The 24,564-nt window shown below is 38.2% G+C and overlaps 1 protein-coding gene across 1 annotated transcript; it reads left to right on the forward strand.

Moving 5' to 3' along the window:
- The first annotated feature begins 17,326 nt into the window (after positions 1-17,326).
- On the forward strand, positions 17,327-18,799 carry LOC147404839 (scopoletin glucosyltransferase-like). The gene has a single exon (XM_086437918.1). It carries the CDS (start codon positions 17,327-17,329, stop codon positions 18,797-18,799), a length of 1,473 nt encoding a protein of 490 aa, XP_086294044.1.
- The last annotated feature ends 5,765 nt before the right edge of the window (positions 18,800-24,564 follow it).

The raw sequence follows: 24,564 nt of genomic DNA on the forward strand, positions 1-24,564 counted from the left end.
GAATACTTTGCCTCATAATCTGTGAATTTCTTGCTAAGATAGTAAATGGCTTGCTCTTTTCTACCTGACTCATCGTGTTGTCCCAGTACACAGCCCACAGACGTTTCTTGCACCGAAATATACATCAGTAAGGGTCGCCCTGACGTAGGAGGAACCAAGACTGGTGGATTGAGCAAATATTTTTTTATCTTGTCGAAGGCTTCTTGACAATCCTGGTTCCATGCTTTTGGTACATTCTTTCTGAGTAGCTTAAATACTGGTTCATAAATAGGCGTGAGTTGCGCAATGAATCTGCTAATGTACTGTATTCTACCCAGAAATGCTCGGACATCCTTTTCTGATACTGGTGCTTTCATTTCAAGAATGTACTTGGTCTTTGTTGGATCTATCTCAATGCCTCTTCTACTGACGATGAAGCCTAACAGTTTGCCTGACGTTGCCCCAAATACACACTTCGCCGGGTTGAGCCTTAAGCTATATTTCCTTAGCCTGTCAAACAATTTCTTGAGATTTACTAGATGATCTTCTTCTATGCCTGATTTAGCGTTCATATCATCTACGTAGACTTCCATTTCCTTGTGGATCATATCGTGGAATAAAGCCGTCATTGCATGTTGATAGGTTGCCCCTGCGTTTTTAAGCCCGAATGGCATGACTTTGTAATGAAACGTGCCCCAGGGTGTAATGAATGTTGTTTTCTCTTGGTCTTCTTCTACCATTTTTATCTGATTGTACCCAGAGAAACCATCCATGAATGAGAACATACCATGCCCCGCTGTGCTATCGACTAGAGTGTCGATATGAGGTAGTGGAAAATCATCCTTAGGATTGGCTTTGTTCAAATCCCGATAGTCGACACACATTCGTACTTTCCCGTCCTTCTTTGGTACCGGAACGACATTGGCTAGTCATTCAGGGTACGTAGAGACTGCGAGAAATCCTGCTTGAAACTGTTTCATCACTTCATCTTTGACTTTGAGTGTCCATTCTAGCTTGAGTCTTCTCAATTTTTACTTGATCGGCTTGCTCCCAGGAGCGATCGGCAGTTTGTGAACAACGAGATCTGTGTCTAAGCCAGGCATATCTTTGTAGGACCAGGCAAAGATGTCTTGATAATTACGCAATAGTTCAATCATTTCTTCTTTCTGCTGAGGGGTTAACAAGGCTCCGATTTTTACAACACGTGGGTCATCTTCAGTGCCGAGATTAACTGAGTCTGTATCCTCAATGTTTGACTGAACACCTTTTTCATGTCGTTCTAAAAGGTCTTTGATTTCTTTAGGAGGGTATTCAATTTCGTCCTCAGACTCTTCTTCGATTCCCATGAGATTGAAGTCGAGTTCGAGATCGAAGTCATACTCATCCTTTTCATATTCTGTTATATCCAAAGGTCCATTCGGTTGAGACAAATCCCTTAAATTCTGAGAAAACTCTTTTTTTGATTTTGAGAATATATCTATTTTTTTAAGATTTTGAAAGCTTTTTGATTTTTTTGTTTCTTGCAGACTTTTTAATTTTTTTGATTTTTGAAGAATTTTTTATTTTTTTGGTTTTTGAGTGCTATTTTTCGGACATTTGAAATAAGAAGAACAGTCATGCATTAGTAAAGATAGGGAGCCCTTAAAACAATCTTTACCCGAGGACGAGGGCTCGTTATGATCCTCGAGCAAACTGATGTCGCCTAACGGCATTTTTTTTGGAGGCTATGATAGCCTCAAGGGTTAGAGGGAATTCTTCCCAATTGTTCAGAATTTCCCCTTCTCTGAGGGGACGAATGAGATGTGAAAGTGATTTGTTGGGTGATTTGGTTGGTGGTTCGGAGATAACCAGGATCTCCGATTGATTGTTGTTGTTGTCAGGTTGGGGCACAGTCCCTCCCAAACTTGGTGGGATGACGACTGATGCCCAGTCAATGCCGGTGGGAAAAGGTGATTCGTTCCCTTGGCTGGTAATGATTTCCACTTTGATGGATTTTGGAACGGTCTCCGATGGACTTTCCTCGGAATCCCCATTGAACAAAACGTCAATGCCTTCTACAAAGGATGATTGGGACTCGACGATTGGGTCTTTGTGCAGTGGTGCGATATTTACCTTTTTTGGCCTTTTTGCCAATGGCGGTTCTGATAAACCATCAGGTCTGATATGGGATTTCGGGAAGTTAACACTAATGTGAAGGACTCTACCCAGATTCCAGATGTTCGGCTCACGGTTTTGCTTTCTTGCTAGTCGAAGCTCTTTTTTCTTATCATTCATTTCTGCTATATCCTTCTTTGTGGGCCTGAATCCCAGACCGAAATAAGGAGTATGTTTGCTTGCTTCGACCGGTGTAGCTCTTCATCTTCCTCCTGGTCCCAACCCTTGCTTGGGTCGGTAATCTCCCCTTTTCATGATCCAACCAATCATAAGGTTCGCTCTCGATAGCTTTGCCCTTACCTTTTCCTTTCCCTTCTCGATGTGGTTGACAGCCGCGAATTGGTACGAATGGTAGAGTTCCTTATCCTTTGTCATTTCGATATCAATGAATGGCACGTCTGGGACTCTCCCAGCTGAAATAAGGTTCTCTGCCAATACTGATATCATCCTCTGTCCCATGATAAATTTGACTCTTTGGTGTAACGAGGAAGGCACAGCCCCAGCAATATGGATCCAAGGTCTGCCTAGTAACAAGTTGAAGGTCGTTGGTATTTCCATGACTTCAAATGTCACTTTGAAGGTGCACGGGCCTATCGTGATGGGTAAATCTACTTCGCCCAGCGAATCCTTTCTCGAACTATCGAAGCCTCGGACGACCTTGTTATTGGGTTTCACATACGACCAATCGGCGTTCAACTTCCGGAAGGTCTCAAGTGGACACACATTAAGTGCTGAGCCGTTGTTAATCAACCCCCTGGAAACCATCATGCCCTTGCATATGACCATAATGTTTAGTGGCTCAACATGCCCCGTTCCTTCAGGTGTAAACTCATTTTCTGTGAAAATAATAGGATTGGGGGCCATGATCTGGCCGACTGTTGTTCTAACTGTGCTGGTGTCGTGGTCGAAGGTACATGTGATTTCTCCAGGACTCTTAGCAATGCCTCTTGGTACTCCTCCGATTTTTGCATCAGTCCCAGGATACTGATTTGAGCTGGCTGTTTGTTTAATCTGTCTACTATATTATGCTCACTCTTGAGAATGAGCTTAATAAAGTCTGTGGCTTCTTTGTCTGTCACTTCCACTTTTTCTTCCGTCTTCTCTTCCCTATACAGCTTACCCTTTCCCTTTGCTTTTCTTTTTTCTTCATTTGTCTCCTCTTCTGTTGCCTCTTCGATTTCTGTCCTGATGTTTTCCCCATTTTCTGGCACCTTTTGACATTTTCTACCCTTGTCATATGGCCGATATCAGCCACTATTGTTTCCTTTATCGCTTCGACCCCCGTGGTTGTGGTGATAGTGGTTTCATAGCTCCAGGGAACTGCTTGTTTGGAGATATAGGGGAATGGTTTAGGCGGGTGTATGGTTATGGGAGGTGGATCGGGTTTCATATTGAGGATGAGAGGTAGTGGTGATGATTTAGATGTAGTGATGGTAGGGGGAGTTCTGTGAGGAGCTGTTGGAGCACATAGAATGACGAGCGGTGGGCGTGAGGATGATGTGTATGGTATATGGAAGGGGGATCGAATTGATCCTTGAGGAGTTGACAATGTGTATGGTATAATAAGAGGAGGTCGGGTCGAATTTTGGTGATTTGGTGATCCGTGAGGTATAACTAACGATGGTCGGGTAATAGCATTTTGATGAGTGGGATGGATAGTAAGATCGGCCAATCTGAGAGGTACTTGTGGATCTTGAGACGAATTGGTTGTGTAGTGGTTGACTGTGTTAACCGTGGGTGCCCTTGATTCCTTTCTGAAGTGTACCCTGATTTCTGTCCCAGTAGGTGCTATCAGATTTGATGGATTGAAATCGAGTTCTCTGCCAATAGTATTTACCCTGTGCCCACTCCCCTCCCCAGTATGGGTTGGTAAGGGGTTTTGATTGATATTCTGTTGTTGGGACAGGTTGGCCGGTCTATCCAAAATGAGAGCCTTCTTGTCGATCAGGTTCTGTACTTGATGCTTGAGCTGCCAGCATTGGTCCGTAGAGTGCCTTGGTGCACCCATGTGAAATTCGCAAAAAAAATTGGTATTGTAGCCTGGCCCTTTGGCAGCCTCAGGGTTCGGTGGACGTTTTACAAGATATTCGCCTCTGAGTAGGAGTGGTAGTAATTCTGATAGTGTCATTGGCAATCTGGTGAATACTCTGTTTACCCTGTTGGGTCGTGCCTGCTGATTCTGCCCATAAAGTGGTGCCTGTGGTTCAATAGGTGGAGGATTTGCTCGGAATTGGTTCTGAGGTGGGGGGTTCCATATTGGCGGTGCGGGTGCCCATGAAGTTGACGGCACTGTTGGTCTTGGTACTGGAGTTGGAATGAAGAGGGGTCGGTTTGGTTGTACATTGTTGACCTGTGTTTCTTCCCTCTTCTTTCCTGGAGGCATTGGCTTTTTCTGAGAGGGGATCCCTGCGGCTGCCCCTAAACTTGTAAAATCAAATATCAGGCCAGCTCGGATCCCGTCCTCGACCCGGTCCGCTACCTGTACCAGATTTGAGAATGTGCCTGTGGTATGCCCCACCAGATGAGTATAGAAGGTGTGTCCTAGTGTCGAGATAAACGTGGTGTTCATATCTTGCTTGGTCATTGCAGGCCTTACTTGGGAGGCAGATTCTCGCCACCTCTGTGCATACTCCTTCATCGTTTCTTTATGTTTTCTTGTCATTTTGGCCATATCGTTTCGGTCTATCCCCACATCAGTATTGAACCGGTAGTTTTGCCAGAACATTTCAGCCAAATCCTGCCAACTCTTGATGAGTGTATGGTCCAATCCCGAGAACCACTTGAGAGCCGGTCCTGTCAAGCTTCTTTGGAACAGTTGCACCAATAGCCTGTCATCTTCGCCATATTGGCACATTGATCCGCAATACAATTTACGGTGTGACAGAAGACACCCAACTCCATTATATTTCTCGAATTCCGGGCATTTAAACTTAGCCGGCAGCTGTGCGTTAGGATAGAAACATAGGTCCCTGAATCTTGTTCCTCCCAAAGTATTTGTGCCCTTCATCCGTCACATTTCTTCTTGGAGAGATTCGATCTGTCGGGCCAATTTGTCGTCAGTAGCACTCTTAGCTTCAGGAGCCCTAAAGTCACACTCATCATCTGGGATCACTACTGGAGGTGGTTGGTTCTGTGGTATGTAAAGTGGAGGACCCTGATATATCGGCACAGTAGGAGGTGGGGTGGTTTGTTGATCTGGTCGAGGTTGCTCGGGTGGTTCGGGGTTCGACCCAGATGCCTGGTACTGGGTGGCTTGTAAAAAGTTGGTACCACTCAAAACGGCCATCAACATTTGTTCATGTCTTTTCGTTGTTTCTATTAACTTTGCTATCATCGCATTAGCTTCGGCCAGTTCATTCGTAGCGGGCTGTGGTTCATCTGAGTTACTCATAGTTGATGAAGATGATCGAAGAAAGTATGGAGGCTTCTCAGGGTGCTTGTACTTTTTTCGTTTGGCCACCTGTGGGTATAGAAGACCAAGTGTTACTATCTTACTTACCAAAAGGGAAATGCATGATGTTTTATTAAGTCCGAAAATTATTATGGGATGGTACTCAAAAGGGAAATTTAGTTAGGTGAGCTTGAAAATGTGGTTTGTCCGCCCATAGCTGGATTGTTTAAGAGAAAATAATTACATCAGCATGAGGCTGGCATCGACGCGGAGTCGGTAAAGCATTTTTGAAAAAGAAATTACATCAGCACGGAGTTGGCATCGACACGGAGTCGGTAAAGTATTTTGAAAAAGAAATTACATCAGCACGGAGCTGGCATCGACACGGAGTCGGTAAAACGTTTTGAAAAAGAAATTACATCAGCACGGAGCTGGCATTGACACGGAGTCGGTAAAGCATTTTAAAAGAAATTACATCAGCACGGAGCTGGCATCGACACGGAGTCGGTAAAACGTTTTTTTCTAAAAAAGAGATTTCATCAGCACGGAGCTGGCATCGACACGGAGTCGATAAACCATTTAAAAGGAAATTTCATTAGCACGGAGCTGGCATCGACACGGAATCGGTAAAGCATTCTGAAAAATAAGTTACATCAGCACGGAGCTGGCATCGACACAGAGTCGGTAAAGCATTTTGAAAAAGAGATTTCATCAGCACGGAGCTGGCATCGACACGGAGTCGGTAAATCATTTTGAAAAAAAAAATTCATCAGCACAGAATTGGCATCGACATGGAGTCGGTAAAGCAATTTAAAAAGAGATTTCTTCAGCACGGGGCTGGCATTGACGTGGAGTTGGTAAAACATTTTGAAAAATAGGTTTCATCAGCGCGGAGCTGGCATCGACACAGAGTCGGTAAAGTATTTTAAAATAGTAGTTTCTGAAATAAATCGAGTTGGAAAAATCCATGTTTGTGGTAGCCTCCAATTCAGTTATCTGAAATCATCGCCGGCCAGGCTGATCTCCAAGGAAGAGGCGGCGCACAATGGCACTCTTAAATCACCTTGTTCCCTGAATAGACGTAGTCTATCCCCCTCGTATTAACAGGGTAAGATCTTTCTAGGCACCGACTTTGATTAAGGACTGCAATTGGTACCTTCCGAAATCTTTTTTTTTTTTTTTGAGAAAGTTGCATGTATTTGAATTGATTGATCGGTTGTTATCTTTGTTAATTCGATATGAGTCATAGATCTGGTTGAAATGGATCTGGGTCGTGGACCCAATTGGAGTGGATCTGGGTCGTAGACCCAAACGAAATGGATCTGGGTTGTGGACCCAGTTTGACATGGATCTGGGTCATGGACCCAGTTTGATCGGATCTGGATCGTGGACCCAGTTTGATTGGATTTGGGTCGTGGACCTAGTTTAAATGGATCTGGGTTGTGGACCCAATTTGACATGGATCTGGGTCATGGACCTAGTTTGATCGGATATGGGTCGTGGACCCAGTTTGGAATGGATCTGGGTCGTGGACCCAGTTTGATATGGATACCCAGTGAAGGACGGGTTTGATTATGACCGAGATCGATAGTGAGCCATGTTGGGCAAAATCCATTTTGAGCGGGATCGATTATGAGTGGTAGGCCCTGAGTTTTATAAAAAAATGATTTATTTAATCATTTTTGAGCTTTAAAACTCGAAATAAAAAAAACTCCAAGAAGGAAAGTTGTCAGGATTGACATAACGAACAAAATGAGCACAAAAAAAAATTTAATTTTGGGGTCCGTTTTTCAAGTACGATGTAGACACCCCATTTTTGCATCTGCTTGATTAATAAACTCGTCAACCCGATCGCAAGGATTCCCAATGATGGATGTGTATTCCGTTGCTTTATTTTGTTACCAGATGTGTTTCAGAAATCCGGATGAGGTATCTCGAACTGACAAAACCTTAGAAACCACGCTACGCTAGGAAAACACAACCCCAGAAACATAGAAATCATCATCTTGCAGACCAAAAAGAAGCTTCACGATAAAAATCACTAAAAATTGATCAAATTACCAAAATACCCCTGACATCAAAACAACCCTATAGCCTACGTTACGCTTAGGAAAACTCTTTCGAACACATAAAATAACAAATCAGAACCAAATAGATCATTTCACCAATTTTCACAGAATTCAACAAAATTACGAAAATGCCCCTCATAAAGTTCACAATCATTTCACATAAAAATTTTCATAAATAACAAAAACTAATATTTCCATTGAATTCCTTACGAAAAAACGATTCTAAAACATCCTAGAACATTAAAAACCGACTTAAAATGTGAAAAGTCCTCTCCGGGGGCAAAACGGTAATTTCACAATTTTCATGATAAAAAATTCTGAAATTAATAAATAAAACATTAAATTATTAAATTTAAACATTAATGAAATTAATTTAAAATTTTGAACCTAAAAAATCGATCAATCGGACTTTCGGGTAAAATTGTTGAGGGTTCGTGGGATATTTCTTTAAGGACCCCTCCATTTGGGGGTCCAAAGAATTAAAGATATTTTAGAGGGGGGTTCTCCCAAAATTAAAAGTAAATCAAGCAAGACTGAAGTCAAGGTATTAAAGTCAATCAAGTGAGACTGAAGTCAAAATTAAAGTCAATTAAGAAAGACTGAAGTCAAAATATTAAAAGTCAATCAATTAAGACTAAAGTCAAAACATTAAAAGTCAATCAAATAAGACCAAAAGTCATAATAGAATTATAATTGATTAATAACTCTATCTAATAGAGTTCTAACTTAAAAATAATTCTACCTAAAACAATTCTAATTAAAACATAATTCTACCTAAAACAAGTCAAATTAAAACACAACTCTAATTAAAAGATCTCTAATTAAATACTAACTCTATCCAAATCAACCCCTAAAAACATCTATAAATAGAGGTGCTCACACCCTATTTTCCTATCAAATGATAAACCCTAAGAGAAGTAGGTCTAGAAGCTCCCCTAGCCCCCCATAAACCCTAGTTTTGGAGCCCCAACTCCTTAACTAACATCCCTCCTTCAATTTTAGTCTAGAAAACACCCAAAAGCCTTCTAAAAACACCCCCAAATCCGCAACGAATTTGAAGAGTTCAGATTCAAAAACAAGGAGATACCTTGCCTCAGAGATCCGAAGTCAAATCTGGAAACAGAACGAAGCAAGGGAGCACGGTACAAGGAGCTCTTTTTGTCAGATCTGAGGGAACCAAGTCCTTGTCATCGGAAAGGTAAATTTTTATTTTTATTTATTTTTTTTTATCTAGGTTTTAGCAATGTAATTTACTTGGGAAGTTAGTAGAGACCGGCTTTGGCCGGGCGGGTTGGTGCCTAACACCTTCCAACCCCGTAACTTGATCCCCGAATTCAGATTTTTTATGGTAGATTAGTTCCTTTTATCTATGTTAGAGTCAGTTTGGTTCCTAGACCACAATAACTAGGTGGCGACTCCCAAACCTCAAGAGTCAAAAGCGGATCCGCGCACCCCGCGGATCGAGGGCGCTTTCATACGGACCTAACACTTTTTGGCTGGTCCGTGCTTCAAATACGGACCAGAACATCAAAATTTTTTTTTTTTACACTGGTCCGTGCTTTATGCACGGACATAAGAAAATTTGCCCAGTCCGTTTTCTAAGCACGGACTTAACAATTTTTCTTGAGTCCGTGCTTCAAACACGGACCAGAACCTTTTCTAGCTTTCCAAAGTTGCCCTGCTTTTGATCCTCATCCCATTTTTGCCCAAAATTTCTGGGTTTTGAGGCACATAGCCTCTGTTTTTTGGCTTGGGCCACAAAAATGTCACATTTTTTTTTGATGATGCAAACATAAATAAAAAACGACTTTCCCCTTTACCTAGGGGGACATAAAACAACACGTAAAACGAGAAACTTCCTAATATCTATACAACTTACCATCGTGGGCTACAAGAAAAGCAATAAAATAAAATTACAACACACACACGTGGGATGGATACGGAATTAAATTTTGGAAACCTTAGTGTCCTTTGTCTATTAGTTACGCTTCGATGCATGCGGTTTGTAGGTAGTTTTCCGACTACCCATTCTTCAAACCTTGATGGACATCGAAGTGCAAACATCTTAGGTTGGTGAATGGGGTGGATGTTCTCCTCCCAGTCACCCAAAATAGCGATCTCGGGGGCTTGAGAGTACCGGCATTCGGGGTTAGAAATTTAAAGAGGAGGGGGGTGGTTTATGCATAGGGGTATGAATCGCATGTGCATGTGCGTGCATTTTTTTTTGCAAAACGTATCCATCCTTACATCCCTTGTCCAACAAAATAAAACACATATACAAAACACGAAATAAATAAATATTACAAGCATTCTCCAATGAAAATAAAAATAGAAAAAAGAGACATGAAAAATGTTAAAAGGTAAGCACAAATACGGAAATGAAAACACATTTTTTTTGTTGTTTTAGAAATAATGACCGAATTGAAAGAGGGTCGGACCCACTAGTCTTGCCTCCGCAGTGGAGTCGCCAAGCTGTGGACACGGGATTTTCAACATTTTCAAAACATCCCTTCACTTTGGGGTGTTTTGGAGTCGCCACCATTCATTTTCGGAAAGGGGTGTGAATGGTCACCCGAAATTGTTTTTCTTTGAAAAACATGGCATTTTGACCATGTTGATGACTTTCGTACGGATAGGGTACATGGTCCAACTTTGATTCAAGGTAAGGGGGTTCATTTATGGAGTAGGGAAGGTGTTAGGCACCCTACTCCATCCACCATAGGTGGTAACCTCGGATTCGGTTTTCTTAAAATGAAGAGAAAATAAAATTGAAGAAAAATTCGATGTGTGCCCTCAAGTGTGAGGGGCTTTCGATATTGGTTTTAATCATTAAGGGCACCCTTATTGAAGAAGGGGCCCTTTGGCGATTTATACCATTGTGGTGTGTGCAAATGTGTAGAGAATGGGAGAGTAGAAGAGGGAGGTTAGAGGGGATGGTCCTTTTTCAAACCCACCTTGATCTTGAGTTGATCTTCAAAGGATAAGTCCTTGCCTTGATCTTGACTTGCTTGAGAGTGTGGAGAATTGAGTTGAGTTGGAAATCCTAGAGAGTTGAGAGTGAAGTGTTGAGTATGGTAAGGTGAGCTAAGGATTGAGAGTAGTGAGAGGAGAGTTGTCTTTTTAGGGGATTTTTGTCAAATTTTCATTAGTTGTTGTAAGAGGAGAATGGAGGAGTTTTTATAGAAGTTGGGAGGTATTTTAAGGGTATAATAGGGTGAGGGATTAGAATAAGGGGTAATGGCATGGATTTGAGAGAAGAAGGATATGAAATTTGAGAGGGAAATAAGGGTAGTTTTGTAATGAAGGAAATGGGTTGTATTTTAACCCAAATGGTTTAGATCTTACCCAAATCTATTTGGGTAGAGTGTTTGGTGGGGTGAGATGAGTGATGGTTGATGGGTGTAAGAGAGTTGTTTGGAGAATGAGTGTAGAAATGGTTGAAGAGGTAAGGTGTTAGATTTGAGAGGATGGGTAGTGTAAGAGGTTGATTGGTTGGATTTTGGGAGAGGTGAATGGATGATGACATGTGGAAAATGGGGAGATGATGAGATTGGTTGATTGGTGATGGTGGTTGGTTGATTAGAGAGAAGGGTATGGGGGTGATGGTGGGAGGTATGGGTGGAGGTGATTTTTGTGGGAGTGTTTTAAGGGAAAGTGATGTGGGTGGTTGATGGTGTTAGAGAAAGGAGGAATAGGTTAGGGTGTGTAGGGTATGGGTTGTGATGTTGGTGGTTGATGATGAGAGGATGGGGAATAGGTTAGGTTAGGGTAGGGTTATGGGTTGAGTTGATTTTTGGAGGGAAGTGATGGAGTTGGTTGATTAGATGAGGGAGGTGGAAGGGTGTGATGACATGTGTCATTTTTTGTATTGAGTTGGTGATTGATTTGATGAGATTGATAGGTTGGATTGGGTTTGGGTATTGAATTGGGCTTTGGGATTTAGTAGTGGATTGGGGTAGGGATGAGGTGTTTGGGTCCATGGGCCACGTGAGTGGCCTCGAACATTTATTAATTGAAAATGCATTGGGTTTTTGTAGGTTTGGGCTTTGGAGTCCATTCCCAGTTTTTCGATTTTTGGGGTATTTTGCGTCGAGGGCCCGCTCAAATTCGGGTGTCTACAACCTACATTATCAAGGCACTTATCAGATTCCTTAGCTTAATTGTATTATAATTAGTGAATAATTATGCATTCCTTTTATATCATTGTCTTACATGAATTATCATATTAAAATAGTCATAATTTCATGAAATTATATGTTTTTGGAAAATAAGATTGTGCGTGTGCTCAATTGTATAGGCCAAAAATCAGAAGATCAAAACTAAACACAATTGAACATTTCAACCAAAGCATTGCAATCAGGAAAATAACATAAGAAGCTGGACCAAAAATCGAGCATTTCCAATTCAAGACCGCCACGCCATTGTGGACTCCAACATCGTCGTAGTCAAATGGTGATTGATCAACCCATTCTGCATGGTCAACTCTGACATGTAAGAGTGATCTGATTGATGAAGTCTACACATATGAGATAATTCTAGAAATCCAAATTACTCTATAAATAGGACCCTTGGTCCTTTTTAAATTGCCTATTCATCTATAACTTTTTTAGGTCTTCTTCCCCAATTAGATTAGGTTTTTAATTTTTTTTTTACCTTAGTAATTTTAGAATTATGAGAGAAGAGAGAGAGAGAGAGAAAGAGAATGTGTAATCCAATTTCACATCTATGAATACAAACTCTTCTTCTTTTAATTTTTCTTTTGTTTCCTTCAATGATCTTGGGCTAGTTTCTTGTTTGTTAACTGCTAAGATGATTGAATGTTTCGCAATGATCGATGTGTTGCTAGAGGTGTGTAGATGTAGCAAGGCTCATTCGAACAAATAAAATTTACCTTACTCAATAGAAAAAATAAGGGGTTGAACCACAAGGATAAGATTGGGACTTAACAAATTGAAAGTAAAAGAATCAAAACAAGATTAAAAATAGGTTTGAATGTCGTTGAAGATGAAAATAAAAATTAAAGAATTAAAAACAAAAATAACTTTAGTTGGGAAAAATTACTGAAGATTATCCACCAAGAGTAGATCAACTACACAATTCAAATTCAATCATTTAGAAACTTAAGCTAAGAGCATGCTAATGCCTCCTAGGTTGAAAGATTTAGCTTTGAAAACTAAATTAAAATAACACTAAGGCTAGAATTCATTACTCAAAGGTGTGAATCACTACTACCCAATATCTAAGTTACACATAAATTATGCTCAGTTTATGCTCAATTTTTTCCCTCAATTTTTACTCAATTTCACACAGTGCACACACTTGCACACTTATTTTTTTAGTCAGGGAAAATTCTTTAAAATTCAAGGATCTGACGCCGTCAGTGAGAGCTCTCGCTCGAGGACCTGACAACCTTTTAGTTCGGGGAGAGTTTAACCCTCAAGGATCCGAACCCCCCGATGAATTGCTAAATCAGGCTGCAAAATGAACTGTCACTAGCTTTGGCATTCGGATATTGTACTATCTACCGAAATAGATTTGCTATCTAGTTTGCTTCAACCCTCTGCCAAAGAGGGGCATCTGTAGACACCCCATTTTTGCACTCGCCTGATTAATCAACTCGTCAACCTGATCGCAACGGTTCCCAATGATGAATGTTTATTCCAATGCTTCATTTTGTTACCAGATATGTTTCAGAAATCCGGATGAGGTATCTCGAACTGACAAAACTTTAGAAACCACGCTACGTTAGGAAAATACTATCCCAGAACCATAGAAATCATCATCTTGCAAATCAGAAAGAAGCTTCACGATAAAAATCACTAAAAATGACAAAATTACCAAAATACCCCTAACATCAAAATAGCCCTAGAGCCTACATTACACTTAGGAAAACCCATTCAAACACATAAAACAACAAATCGAAACCAAATAAATCATTTTGCCAATTTTCACAGAATTTGACAAAATTACGAAAATACCCCTCATAAAATTCACGACTATTTCACACAAAAAAATTTCATAAATGAAAAAAACCAATATTTCCATTGAATTCCTTACGAAAAACTGATTCCAAAACATCCTGAAACATTGAAAAACGACTTAAAACGTAAAAAATCCTTTCCGAGGGCAAAACGGTAATTTTACAATTTTAATAATTAAAAATTTTAAAATTAAAAAATAAATCATTAATTAATGTAAAGTGAAATCCTAATTAAAATTAAAGTCAATCATGTAAAATTAAAGTCAATCAAGTAAGACTAAAGTCAAGATATTAAAAGTCAACCAAGAAAGACTAAAGTCAATCTCATAAGACTAAAGTCAAAACCCTAATCTAAACTAATCAAGTCAATCTCATAAGACTAAGGTCAAAACCCTAAATCAAAACCCTAATCTAAACTAATCAAGTCAATCTCATAAGACTAAAGTCAAAACCCTAAAGACTAAGTCAAAACCCTAATTGAAAACCTAAAAAAAACCCTAATCAAACCCTAATTCTCCTAAAAAACTTTACAAATAGGAGCCTCCACACCCCATTTTCGTATCAAAGAAAAAACCCTAGAAAAAGTAGGTGAAGAAGCCTCCACAACCTCCCCAAAACCCTAATTTTGAAGCCCCAACTCCTTACCTAACACCCATGCTTTGATTTTAGCCTAAAAACACCCAGAAACCTCTCAAAAACACCCAAAAATTCACACAAATTCGAAGCACCCAGATCCAAGAAGGAGATACCTTACCTCGGAGATCAGAAATCAGATCCGGAGACATAACGAAGTAAGGAGTACGGTACAAGGAGCAGTTTCACCAGATCTGAGGGAATAGCACCTTTGCACATCGAAGGTAAGATTTTCGTTATTTGTTTTATCTAGGTTTTATCATTAGCAATGTAGTTTTATTTGGGATAAGTAGAGACCGGCATTGGCCATGCGGGGTTGGTGCCTAACACCTTCCAACCCCGTAATATGATCTCCGGATTCAGTTTTTCTATAGTAGATTAGTTTTTTTTATCCGTTTTAAAGTCAGTTTGGTTCCTAGACCATAATAACTAGGTGGCGACTCCCAATCCTCAAGGGTCAAAAGCGGATCCACGCACCCCGCAGATCGAGGGTGCTTTTAGGTGCCTGCCAAAGATTCTTCATAGATCAAGTCAAAAATAATAATGACGTTTAAATGGAAGTTCAAAGTATGGAAAGCTGGAGAAGATGATGAATAATGAATCTCAAAGGTTTGATTGAGATTACACTTGTTTTTTTTTGAAATCTGAACCCTTTTCCTTAATTTGAGTAGGGGTTTTATACTCCTGATTCCGGATAGGTGTCATTACATGGTTTGCCTAGGTGTGTATAAGCTGAGTAAGTCGTGAGCTGGTTGCAATCTTGGGTTTCGTTTTCACGTCTCATTAATGTTATCACTTGAGTTTGATTAAAAAAAATATATCAACGCATTAATTACTGAGTTGAACAAATTTTATTATTTTAGGATTGGTGGGTCAATGCATGTCATTGTCAGATCTGTTCAGATAAGTGTTAGTGGATATCGCATTAAATGCAAAGATTTCTCTTCTGGGATATAATTTAGACCGTCTTGAATCCTTGTTGTATTGTATCTGATGTTTCTTCATTGGAAGGAAAGCTTTAAATTGGGGTCTTTTCTTTAGGTCAGTGTTCGGGTGTTTTAACATTTTCCTTACTTCTTTTTTCTAGGAAAGTATCTCCACAGATGTTTAGGTCGGGTCGCAACGGACTGTGTTGAGGACACGTGCCATTTTCTTGTGTTGTGACTGAAATAGGCTCCATACTTCCCAACAAAAGCAGTACCCAATTCTTTGAAACAACCAATACTCCCTACATAGATGTCTAGTGAGTCACATTAGTGCTTTATATAGGAAAAGTACTCATAAAAGGGACTCATTTCCTTCCTATAGGGCCAGGGTTTGATAGTAACATGAAAGATGCTCAACATAGTCCTTAGTGCCATTAAAGAGAGAGAACACCTGAGGGACGAACTTCTTCGACAACTTATCAGTAGGGATTGTGGGAGTGAATAGAGAGCGTCTTATTGCCAATTTATTGAAAACCTTACCTTTTCTCATCAAACGCTTTTTTCCTTCTAAATCATATTTCTACCCTCATTCCCTTGTTAGCCCAATTGGCATTTCAACACGACCTTTTACTAAACTAATCTATTTCTCGAGGCTATCTAACATGCACTTAGTGCTAGAGTTGCCTTTTTTTAACCATTCTCTACTAACCTTTCATCTACCCCATTTGGCCTTGGAAAACAACTTGTTGATTACCTTGATCTTGCAAAGATTTCTTCCTTGATTGCTAGATCTCGCTTGGTCCCTTACCATGCTTTCTTGCTTGTGATTTTGGTTCAAAATTCTCAAGGATAAAATCAAAGATGTGGTGGTGATTTTCTCCCACCTACAGCTTGAGATGCACAACAATTGTCAACTCTCCTTCAATTATCTACTTTCAACATTGTATGGTACTTGTCAAATAAACTTCGATGCCAAAGTTAGACTCCTTAACTTCTGTTAATAGGAGTCACATAAAAAAACTAAATGAAAGAGTTTGAGTTATACTTATCCTTTCCTCGGACATTCAATGAGAGTGATTACTACCTTCGTTACTCTCGTCATCAATTAGAAATTATTTTATTATCCTAGGGATGATATCAAAGATGTGACAATGATTTCTTCCAAAATACACTTCAAGATGCAAAACAACTTCAATCCTCCCATTGGGAAAGGAACATGAGAAAGCCAGTATTGCTAGGCATTTTGAAGTGTCCAATAACCAAATGGACCAATTTAAGGATTTTGGGGTAAAGGCAGAGATTTAGAAGTCTTTTTTATGTAATTTTTGAACAATTGAAGGATCTCCATTTAGAAGATCCAATTCATAAAGTCTAGGGTCAAAAATCTGCCTTCATTTCCTTTGACTTTTCACTTGCCGTGGGACCATCCATTAATAAGTTGATTAGTTAAGAATTTATTAAAACAGTTTCTTTACTAATTTAATAAGATTTTGAATGTTATTAAGGGTCATTTTGCTCAAATGGTCACATTAGCAATCCACCACCACAGTCCTCTAGATTTCGGGGAAAAACTTATATAAAAAGAAAAAGAAAAAACCCAATTTTTTTTTCTTAGGCATCCAATTTTTTCAAAATGGTACCCAACTTGCATGGAGCTCTCAAATTTAAAATTAAAATTCAATGGTAGAAAATAATTTTTTAAAAAATATTGAAATGACATTAAAATTGACTTCGTTCCACACATTACTGATGTGGATGCGTACGAAACCATAGATGCTTTTCATCCCTATACGAGTGAAAAGTGTTTATGGTTATGAGCACACCCCCACATTAGTAATGTGTGAAAGAATGTCAGTTTTAATGTCACTTCAACACGACTCAAGTGTTTTTTGAATTTTTCTTTAGAAGTTCATAGAATTTTATCCTCTATAATTCTGTGGGATTGGATCATGCTTTTGGATGCTACAAGGTGAGGTCAACGATCCTTAGTAAGAGTTGAAATCTTTCTAAGTTAGTAAGACTAGTCGGACTCAATGGTGGTGTACGTGGCTCATAATCTATGAAAGTTTTTCTTGACTTCCAACATACGAAAAAAAAAAAAGAAAGTCTTCCAAGTTGCCCATGACCCATCACGAAATTCACTCACCTTAGTTGCCTCTTCTAAACATCACCGTTTGTTCTCTCTCTCTCTCTCATGGCTACAGAAGCTAATCGGCTTCACATCTTCTTCTTTCCTCTAATGGCTCCAGGACACATGATCCCAATGATCGACCTGGCCAGACTCTTTGCTTCACGTGGCGTTAAATCCACAATTGTCACCCACCCCCTCAACGCCTCTAGATTCCAATCCATGATCAATCGGGATCGTCAATCCGGTCTTTCAATCCAATTCCAGACCCTCCAATTCCCGACATCCGAGGCCAACTTACCCGACGAATGTGAGAACGCGGACACCCTCTCTTCCCGAGATCTAACCCCAAATTTCACCAAAGCAACCATGTTGCTTCAACCCCAATCCGATCAGCCATTCCAACACCACCTCCCCGATGCGATAATTTCTGATCTCAATCTCCCATGGACGGCTGAGATCGCTTGCAAGTATAATATTCCCCGTCTCGTCTTCCATGGTACTTGTTGCTTTTCCCTATCTGTCACAACCAATCTTCACCGTTACATGCCGCACGCAAAGGTTAAATCCGATTCAGAGTCATTTTTAGTACCCGGTTTGCCCGATCCGGTTTATGTAACAAAGGCCCAGTTGCCCGAACGATCTTTGGGCAATATGGGTCTTCGGGAATTCTTCCAAAAAGTTCGAGAATCCGATCGAAACACCTCTGCCACAGTCGTCAATAGTTTCCACGACCTTGAAACCGATTACGTCCAACACTACGAGAAGGCCACAGGGAAGAAGGCATGGACTATTGGACCTGTTTCGCTCTACAACAAAGATTCTTTAAACAAAAGGGAGAGAGGGAACGAAGCTTCCATTGATCAAGATCGGTGTCTGGCTTGGCTCGATTCAAAACAACCCAAATCGGTTATCTATGTTTGTTTTGGAACTGTGTGTCAATTTCCAGAATCACAATTACTGGAAATCGGGTCGGGTCTTAAAGCTTCGAATTACCCTTTTATTTGGGTCATAAGAGATGTTGAAGATAGGTGGTTACCTGGTGAATTACAAGATAGAATAGAAGGGAGGGGACTTGTTATTAAGGGGTGGGCCCCACAGGTTTTAATCCTCTCCCACCTAGCGATTGGAGGGTTCATGACTCATTGCGGTTGGAACTCGGTCGTTGAATCGGTGGGTGTTGGGCTGCCGATGATCACGTGGCCATTGTTTGCGGAGCAGTTTTACAACGAAAGCTTCGTGGTGGATCAGTTGAGAATTGGAATAAGAATCGGCGTGAAGAGTGGGTTTGAGTGGGGGGAAGAGGACAAGATCGACGTGTTGGTCGGTAAGAAGCAGGTGGAGTTGGCGGTGACTCGATTGATGGATGGTAGTGATGAAGATGTGAAAGAGATGAGAGCGAGAGCGAGTCGATTCGGTGATCTGGCTAAATCGGCTGTGGGAGAAGGTGGATCATCTTATATCAATATGGGGCTTTTGATCGAGGACCTTATGAATAAAAAAAGAGAAAGATCGACTACTGCCCAATTGAGAGATTAATTAAAAAGTCTTGGAATAGTAAGAGAGAATGCCTCGAGTCATAGCCAAGAGGTTATTGTTAAATTTTCGTTTTTTGATGTTGCCATAGTTGTTTGGATTTTTGATAAATAGTTGATGTACTCTTGTTTTTCAACGGTAGTTTTAAAACTTGGTATTTCATCTCATTTCTATAGATGTCAGGTTGACTCATCCGAGTCATCTCTTCCATATAAGATAAGTCATGTAACTTGGTTTACAATTATTTATTAATATGTGATTAATTATAAAATAGGGTGGATGAGAAAATGCTTAGTACCATGATCATATTTTATTTTTATGACAAAGCTTTAAATTGTAAAACCTTAATCATTTTAGTAAAAAATATAAGAACATAGTTGAGTCGACCAAATTTTACTGATGGTTAATACTTTCAAAATATCATCCAACTCATTTTGATTGTCAAACGAGACAAGGTGTAGGATTATTCACATTGGATATCCCACGTTCTTGAGCGAATTGAAATGACTTGGGCAAGTCATCTCGACAATTGAGATTTGAAATCATGTTTCTATCTGATGACGTTCTCATTGATTGTGGTTTTTTAATAATAGTTAAAATAACTTAAATGCCCTTAGCTTTAATCTTTGGGTAATTTACCAAAACGTGCATCGAAATTTGAAAAAATTATCACAATAGTGCACTGTTGAATTTATTTACCAAAATGGTAATTTATCATTTTGATAAATAAGTTATTTTTACCAAAATGATAAATTATGAAATGAACAGTGATTTTTTGTAATTTTCGTACCAAAAATATCCTTTTAGCTTTGTTTTATAAAATAGTATAAATATCCCTAGTTTAGGTAAATAGATAGAAATATAATAGAAATGTTAGAATATTGATGTTTGCTTCAAAAGAAAAACATCACAATGAAAGAATTTAGATGACAATATTTCCTTTATATTGGAAATCTCTCCAACTTGATTTCTCTAGCTCTTGGAATCACAATTTTTTCAAATTCAGGAATTCTTTCCTTGATGTTCCCATAATTAGTGTTTTTGGATTGAGCATTGACAATATGCATTGGTCTCTCATCTTTCTTCTCTGCAACACCTTGACATGAGTGGAATCCCACTTTCGACATTCAAGAAGCATCACACAACTAATCAATTTGCTTCCTACTCTAAAAGAGTTGTTCTTGGTTAATTGTGAACTTCTTTGAATCCCTCATTGAAAACATGAGATTTGTCATTGAATGAATTCGAAGGGAAGATAATTGAGTATTTTGGAAACTTGATCGTTGCCTTAGAATTCATAATTTAACCTACATTATCAAGGCACTTATCAGATTCCTTAGCTTAATTGTTTTATAATTAGTGAATAATCATGCATTCCTTTTATATCATTGTCTTACATGAATTGTCATATTAAAATAGTCATAATTTCATGAAATTATATGTTTTTGGAAAATAAGATCGAGCGTGTGCTCAATTGTATAGGCCAAAAATCAGAAGATCAAAACTAAACACAATTGAACATTTCAACCAAAGCATTGCAATCAGGAAAATAACATAAGAAGCTGGACCAAAAATCGAGCATTTCCAATTCAAGACCACCACGCCATTGTGGACTCCAACATCGTCGTAGTCAAATGGTGATTGATCAACCCATTCTGCATGGTCAACTCTGACATGTAAGAGTGATCTGATTGATTAAGTCTACACATATGAGGTGATTCTAGAAATCCAAATTACTCTATAAATAGGACCCTTGGTCCTTTTTAAATTGCCTATTCATCTATACTCTTTTTTAGGTCTTCCCCAATTAGATTAGGTTTTTAATTTTTTTTTACCTTAGTAATTCTAGAATTATGAGAGAAGAGAGAAAGAGAGAAAGAGAATGTGTAATCCAATTTCACATCTATGAATACAAACTCTTCTTCTTTTAATCTTTCTTTTGTTTCCTTCAATGATCTTAGGCTAGTTTCTTGTTTGTTAACTACTAAGATGATTGAATGTTTCGCTATGATCGATGTGTTGCTAGAGGTTTGTAGATGTAGCAAGGCTCATTCGAACAAATAAAATTTACCTTACTCAATAGAAAAAGTAAGGGGTTGAACCACAAGGATAAGATTGGGACTTAACAAATTGAAAGTAAAAGAATCAAAACAAGATTAAAAATAGGTTTGAATGTCGTTGAAGATGAAAATAAAAATTAAAGAATTAAAAACAAAAATAACTTTAGTTGGGAAAAACCATTGAAGATTATCCACCAAGAGTAGATCAACTACACAATTCAAATTCAATCATTTAGAAACTTAACCTAAGAGCATGCTAATGCCTCCTAGGTTGAAAGATTTAGCTTTAAAAACTAAATTAGAATAACACTAAGGCTAGGATTCATTCACTCAAAGGTGTGAATCACTACTACCCAATATCTAAGTTATGCATAAACCATCTTGAGCTTATCTAAGTATGGCCTATCTATATTAAACATAAAAAATGCAAGGTGAATAACTAAGGATCTTGATCCATAGGAGTTGGTTAGAACTAGAAGATAACCCAATAAATATTACGCATTAAAGTACATAATTAAACTTACTTAAGGCTTCTCCACCTTCCCAATGGAGGGGGGAAATTAGCCCATGGTCAAAGTTCCACCCTCTTATCTCTTTCTCATAATTTACAAGGAAATTTACAGAGAAGACTTAAAACAAAAGGAGAAATTGGCTCAAGGAAAGATAAATTAAATAGACGTATGATTCTATTTATATATAATTCTCCTATTATGGAAATATCTGATACGTGCGATCATAAGCAATTAGGTCGTCCTTGCGTGTGGAACATGACCACGCAAAACCAACCTGATTGATCATCCTTTTACATTGGCAAGGTTGGGGTGAAATAGAAATGGATCATCTTTAGTCTAATGCTCTAGAATTTAACACTGATTGCTCTAGTGTGCTTGAATTGATTCACTTTTTTCATTTCTATCATTTTGATCTGAAGCTTACACAAGCAACCACACGATATTTAAATTTCTCCAATTCATTTAATTATTTATGTAATTATGACTAATTAATGTGATAAAACATATAATGAGATGATATGAGGCATTAACATGATTATCTACTAACAAAGGTATAAATGTCTAGGAAATATGCATATAAATCAATGTTTTGAGACACTGATCACACTTGCAAATCTAAACTTTGCTAGTCCCTAGCAAAAACAAAATAAAATGAAGAAGAAAAATAACATATCACTTTCGTAGGCTTCTCGATAGCATTTAGCGAATGAAGTAAGACCTTAAACCTCTAGATTACCCTTAGTGGACAAGTTTGACTTATGAAGATTTACAGTAAATATACTCAAAAAATTCAAGCATTTCTGGAGTAAAATAATTAAAGTCAAAACTTATATCTAAAAGCATTAGTCAATAATAATTTATGAGTCGTTTGGTGTAACATATGATATAAAATCTCACTCACTATTTCTTTTCTTAGCAAATCTTAGATTTCAAGTAACTATGTCTATAAATGTAATTTGATTTAGAACTCTTGAGGATTAATTTCCTAGGGTGATATCTAATTTAATCAACAATGGTTATGTTAACCCAAAGTCTAACTCCAAACTAAGACTTCTTTAACCTCTAATTTAACCAGGACTTCTTTTAGTCCCAATGTGATTATTTCTAAATTTTGAGTTTTCATTCTCCTAGCATTGAGAATTCTCTAAGTTGTCGAAACATGTGACGATCTTAAGCATGCGTACTTGTTAGGCCGAGCATAAATGTGTGACGATCCTAAGCATGCATAATTTCTACATTAAGTTCACCAAAAAGAGAAAATAAAATAGAAAACGATGGAAAATCTAAAGATTGAGAAGAAACATGAGAAATACCTCTCACAAACTTTCGGTTCTTTGCACATATATTATACACTCATCATTAGGGATACACAACAATCGAGTGACAAGTTGTTGGATCAGGTGGACGTATAATGGGTGTCTATATGGAGTCTCCCCATCATATAGTTGAAATCGTCTCACCACTTTTTGTTAAATAATAAAAAGTATGTAAATGATAAATGGGGAATTTTCTGGGAATGGGGAGTTGCCATTTAGTTTAAGTCTAGGAACCAAAATAACTCCAAAATGGATCCGGATCGATCCACGGGTAAGAGATATGAGTAAGGGATCAGATTATGGGTTTCGAAAAGTATTAAGAGCTGAACCAATCCGATCAAGGTGATCGGTTTCTACTACGATCCAAGAATATCCTAAGATCGAATGAGGAAGATAATGGTCAAGGATAAGGTCCAATCATTGTCATCATTTTATGTTATATTAACCAGTCAAATCCTTATGGTTACGGTTCTAAAACATTAGAATTTCCACTACATGGATTTAACAATTTGCGCAATAACAAGGTGAAAAAACCTTAAACTTTCGATCAATCTTGCAAGGTTTACGAGAATAAATCAACGTGCATCTTTAAAATTTTGCTTAGCACACCTCAAAGATCGATTAATTAATTTGATTAATTCTTGAATACGAATTTTGATTTAATTGATCCAATGGTTTCACAAATTATTGAGTTGACCCCCTAGTAAAAAATTTAATTGATCCATAGCCGTGAAAATCAATGGGTTGGCCACCATCCTAAAAAAAAATTGATTTGATCATTGAATTTATTACCAAAAAATCAGTGATTTGACTCACTAAAATTTTATGAAAGATTTTTTCACATTGAATTGATCTCAAACAACCCAAAACCAGTGAGTTGACTTGGATGCTTAAGACCTTTGTATCGGACTTTGAATATTAAAAATCAATTGAGAATCCAATCTTAATATTTTCAATTAGTTTATCGGTTATTTACTTGACTAATTTGGCCATTAGTAGAAATGTAATCTACAAACCAATTGAAAAATCAGTCCCAAGTTAACCCAAATAACTTGATTACTTGGTCCTTTGATTACACATTGAGTCAACTGAGTAGTCAAGGGACATGAGGGGTTAATTTATTACTATATTAAAAGGAGATTCTTTCATACGAATTTTTAGTTTACAAAAATACCCTCATCTATTACTATAAATTTCTTTTATATCCCAAAAAATTCATCAAATAAAATATCATTTTCTTTTAATAAAATACATCCCTCTTCTCTTTGGAGCTCTTCATCTTCTTCTCTCCCTAATATTTCTTCTCTCCAAATCATTAACGGACGAATCCATTGTCTTCTCTGTGATTCTCGCCATCATCATGAACATTACTTCCTCGTAAGGAATGTGTTTCTTTTCAACTCTTCAATTGCAACCGTTTTGTATCTCTTCGCTTGAAATCATTTGGATTGTAACCGTTTTGCATCTCTTCGAGTGTAACCGTTTTGAGAGTTCACGTTACTTCAAATCTATATACTCATTTAAAAAATTAGATCTCCTCATCAAAAGTGCTAAAGAACCAAATCTTCTCTCTCACCCAATCTCCTCATCAACAATCAACAATTGATTTTTCGATCCTTACAACATCAATCAACTTCGACCCTCCCATCCCACTAATTATTCGGTAAGAAATTTAATCACAAGTTCTTTTTTTATTTCTTTTAGTTTCCTTTTTATTGATGTCTTTACAATCCAAGATGTTTTTTCTTGTTGAATTATGTGATATAAATAATTTTAGCATATGTGATCAAGTTTTTCTTGGGTTTCCTAATTTCTTTTTTTTTCGGTCATCTTTTTAGTTTAATTAAAGTTTCGAATATTTAATTCTTTCAGAATTAAGT

Source organism: Akebia trifoliata, chromosome 4, assembly GCF_017979445.1.
Source record: "Akebia trifoliata isolate Shusen 1 chromosome 4, ASM1797944v1, whole genome shotgun sequence".
Taxonomy (NCBI): domain Eukaryota; kingdom Viridiplantae; phylum Streptophyta; class Magnoliopsida; order Ranunculales; family Lardizabalaceae; genus Akebia; species Akebia trifoliata.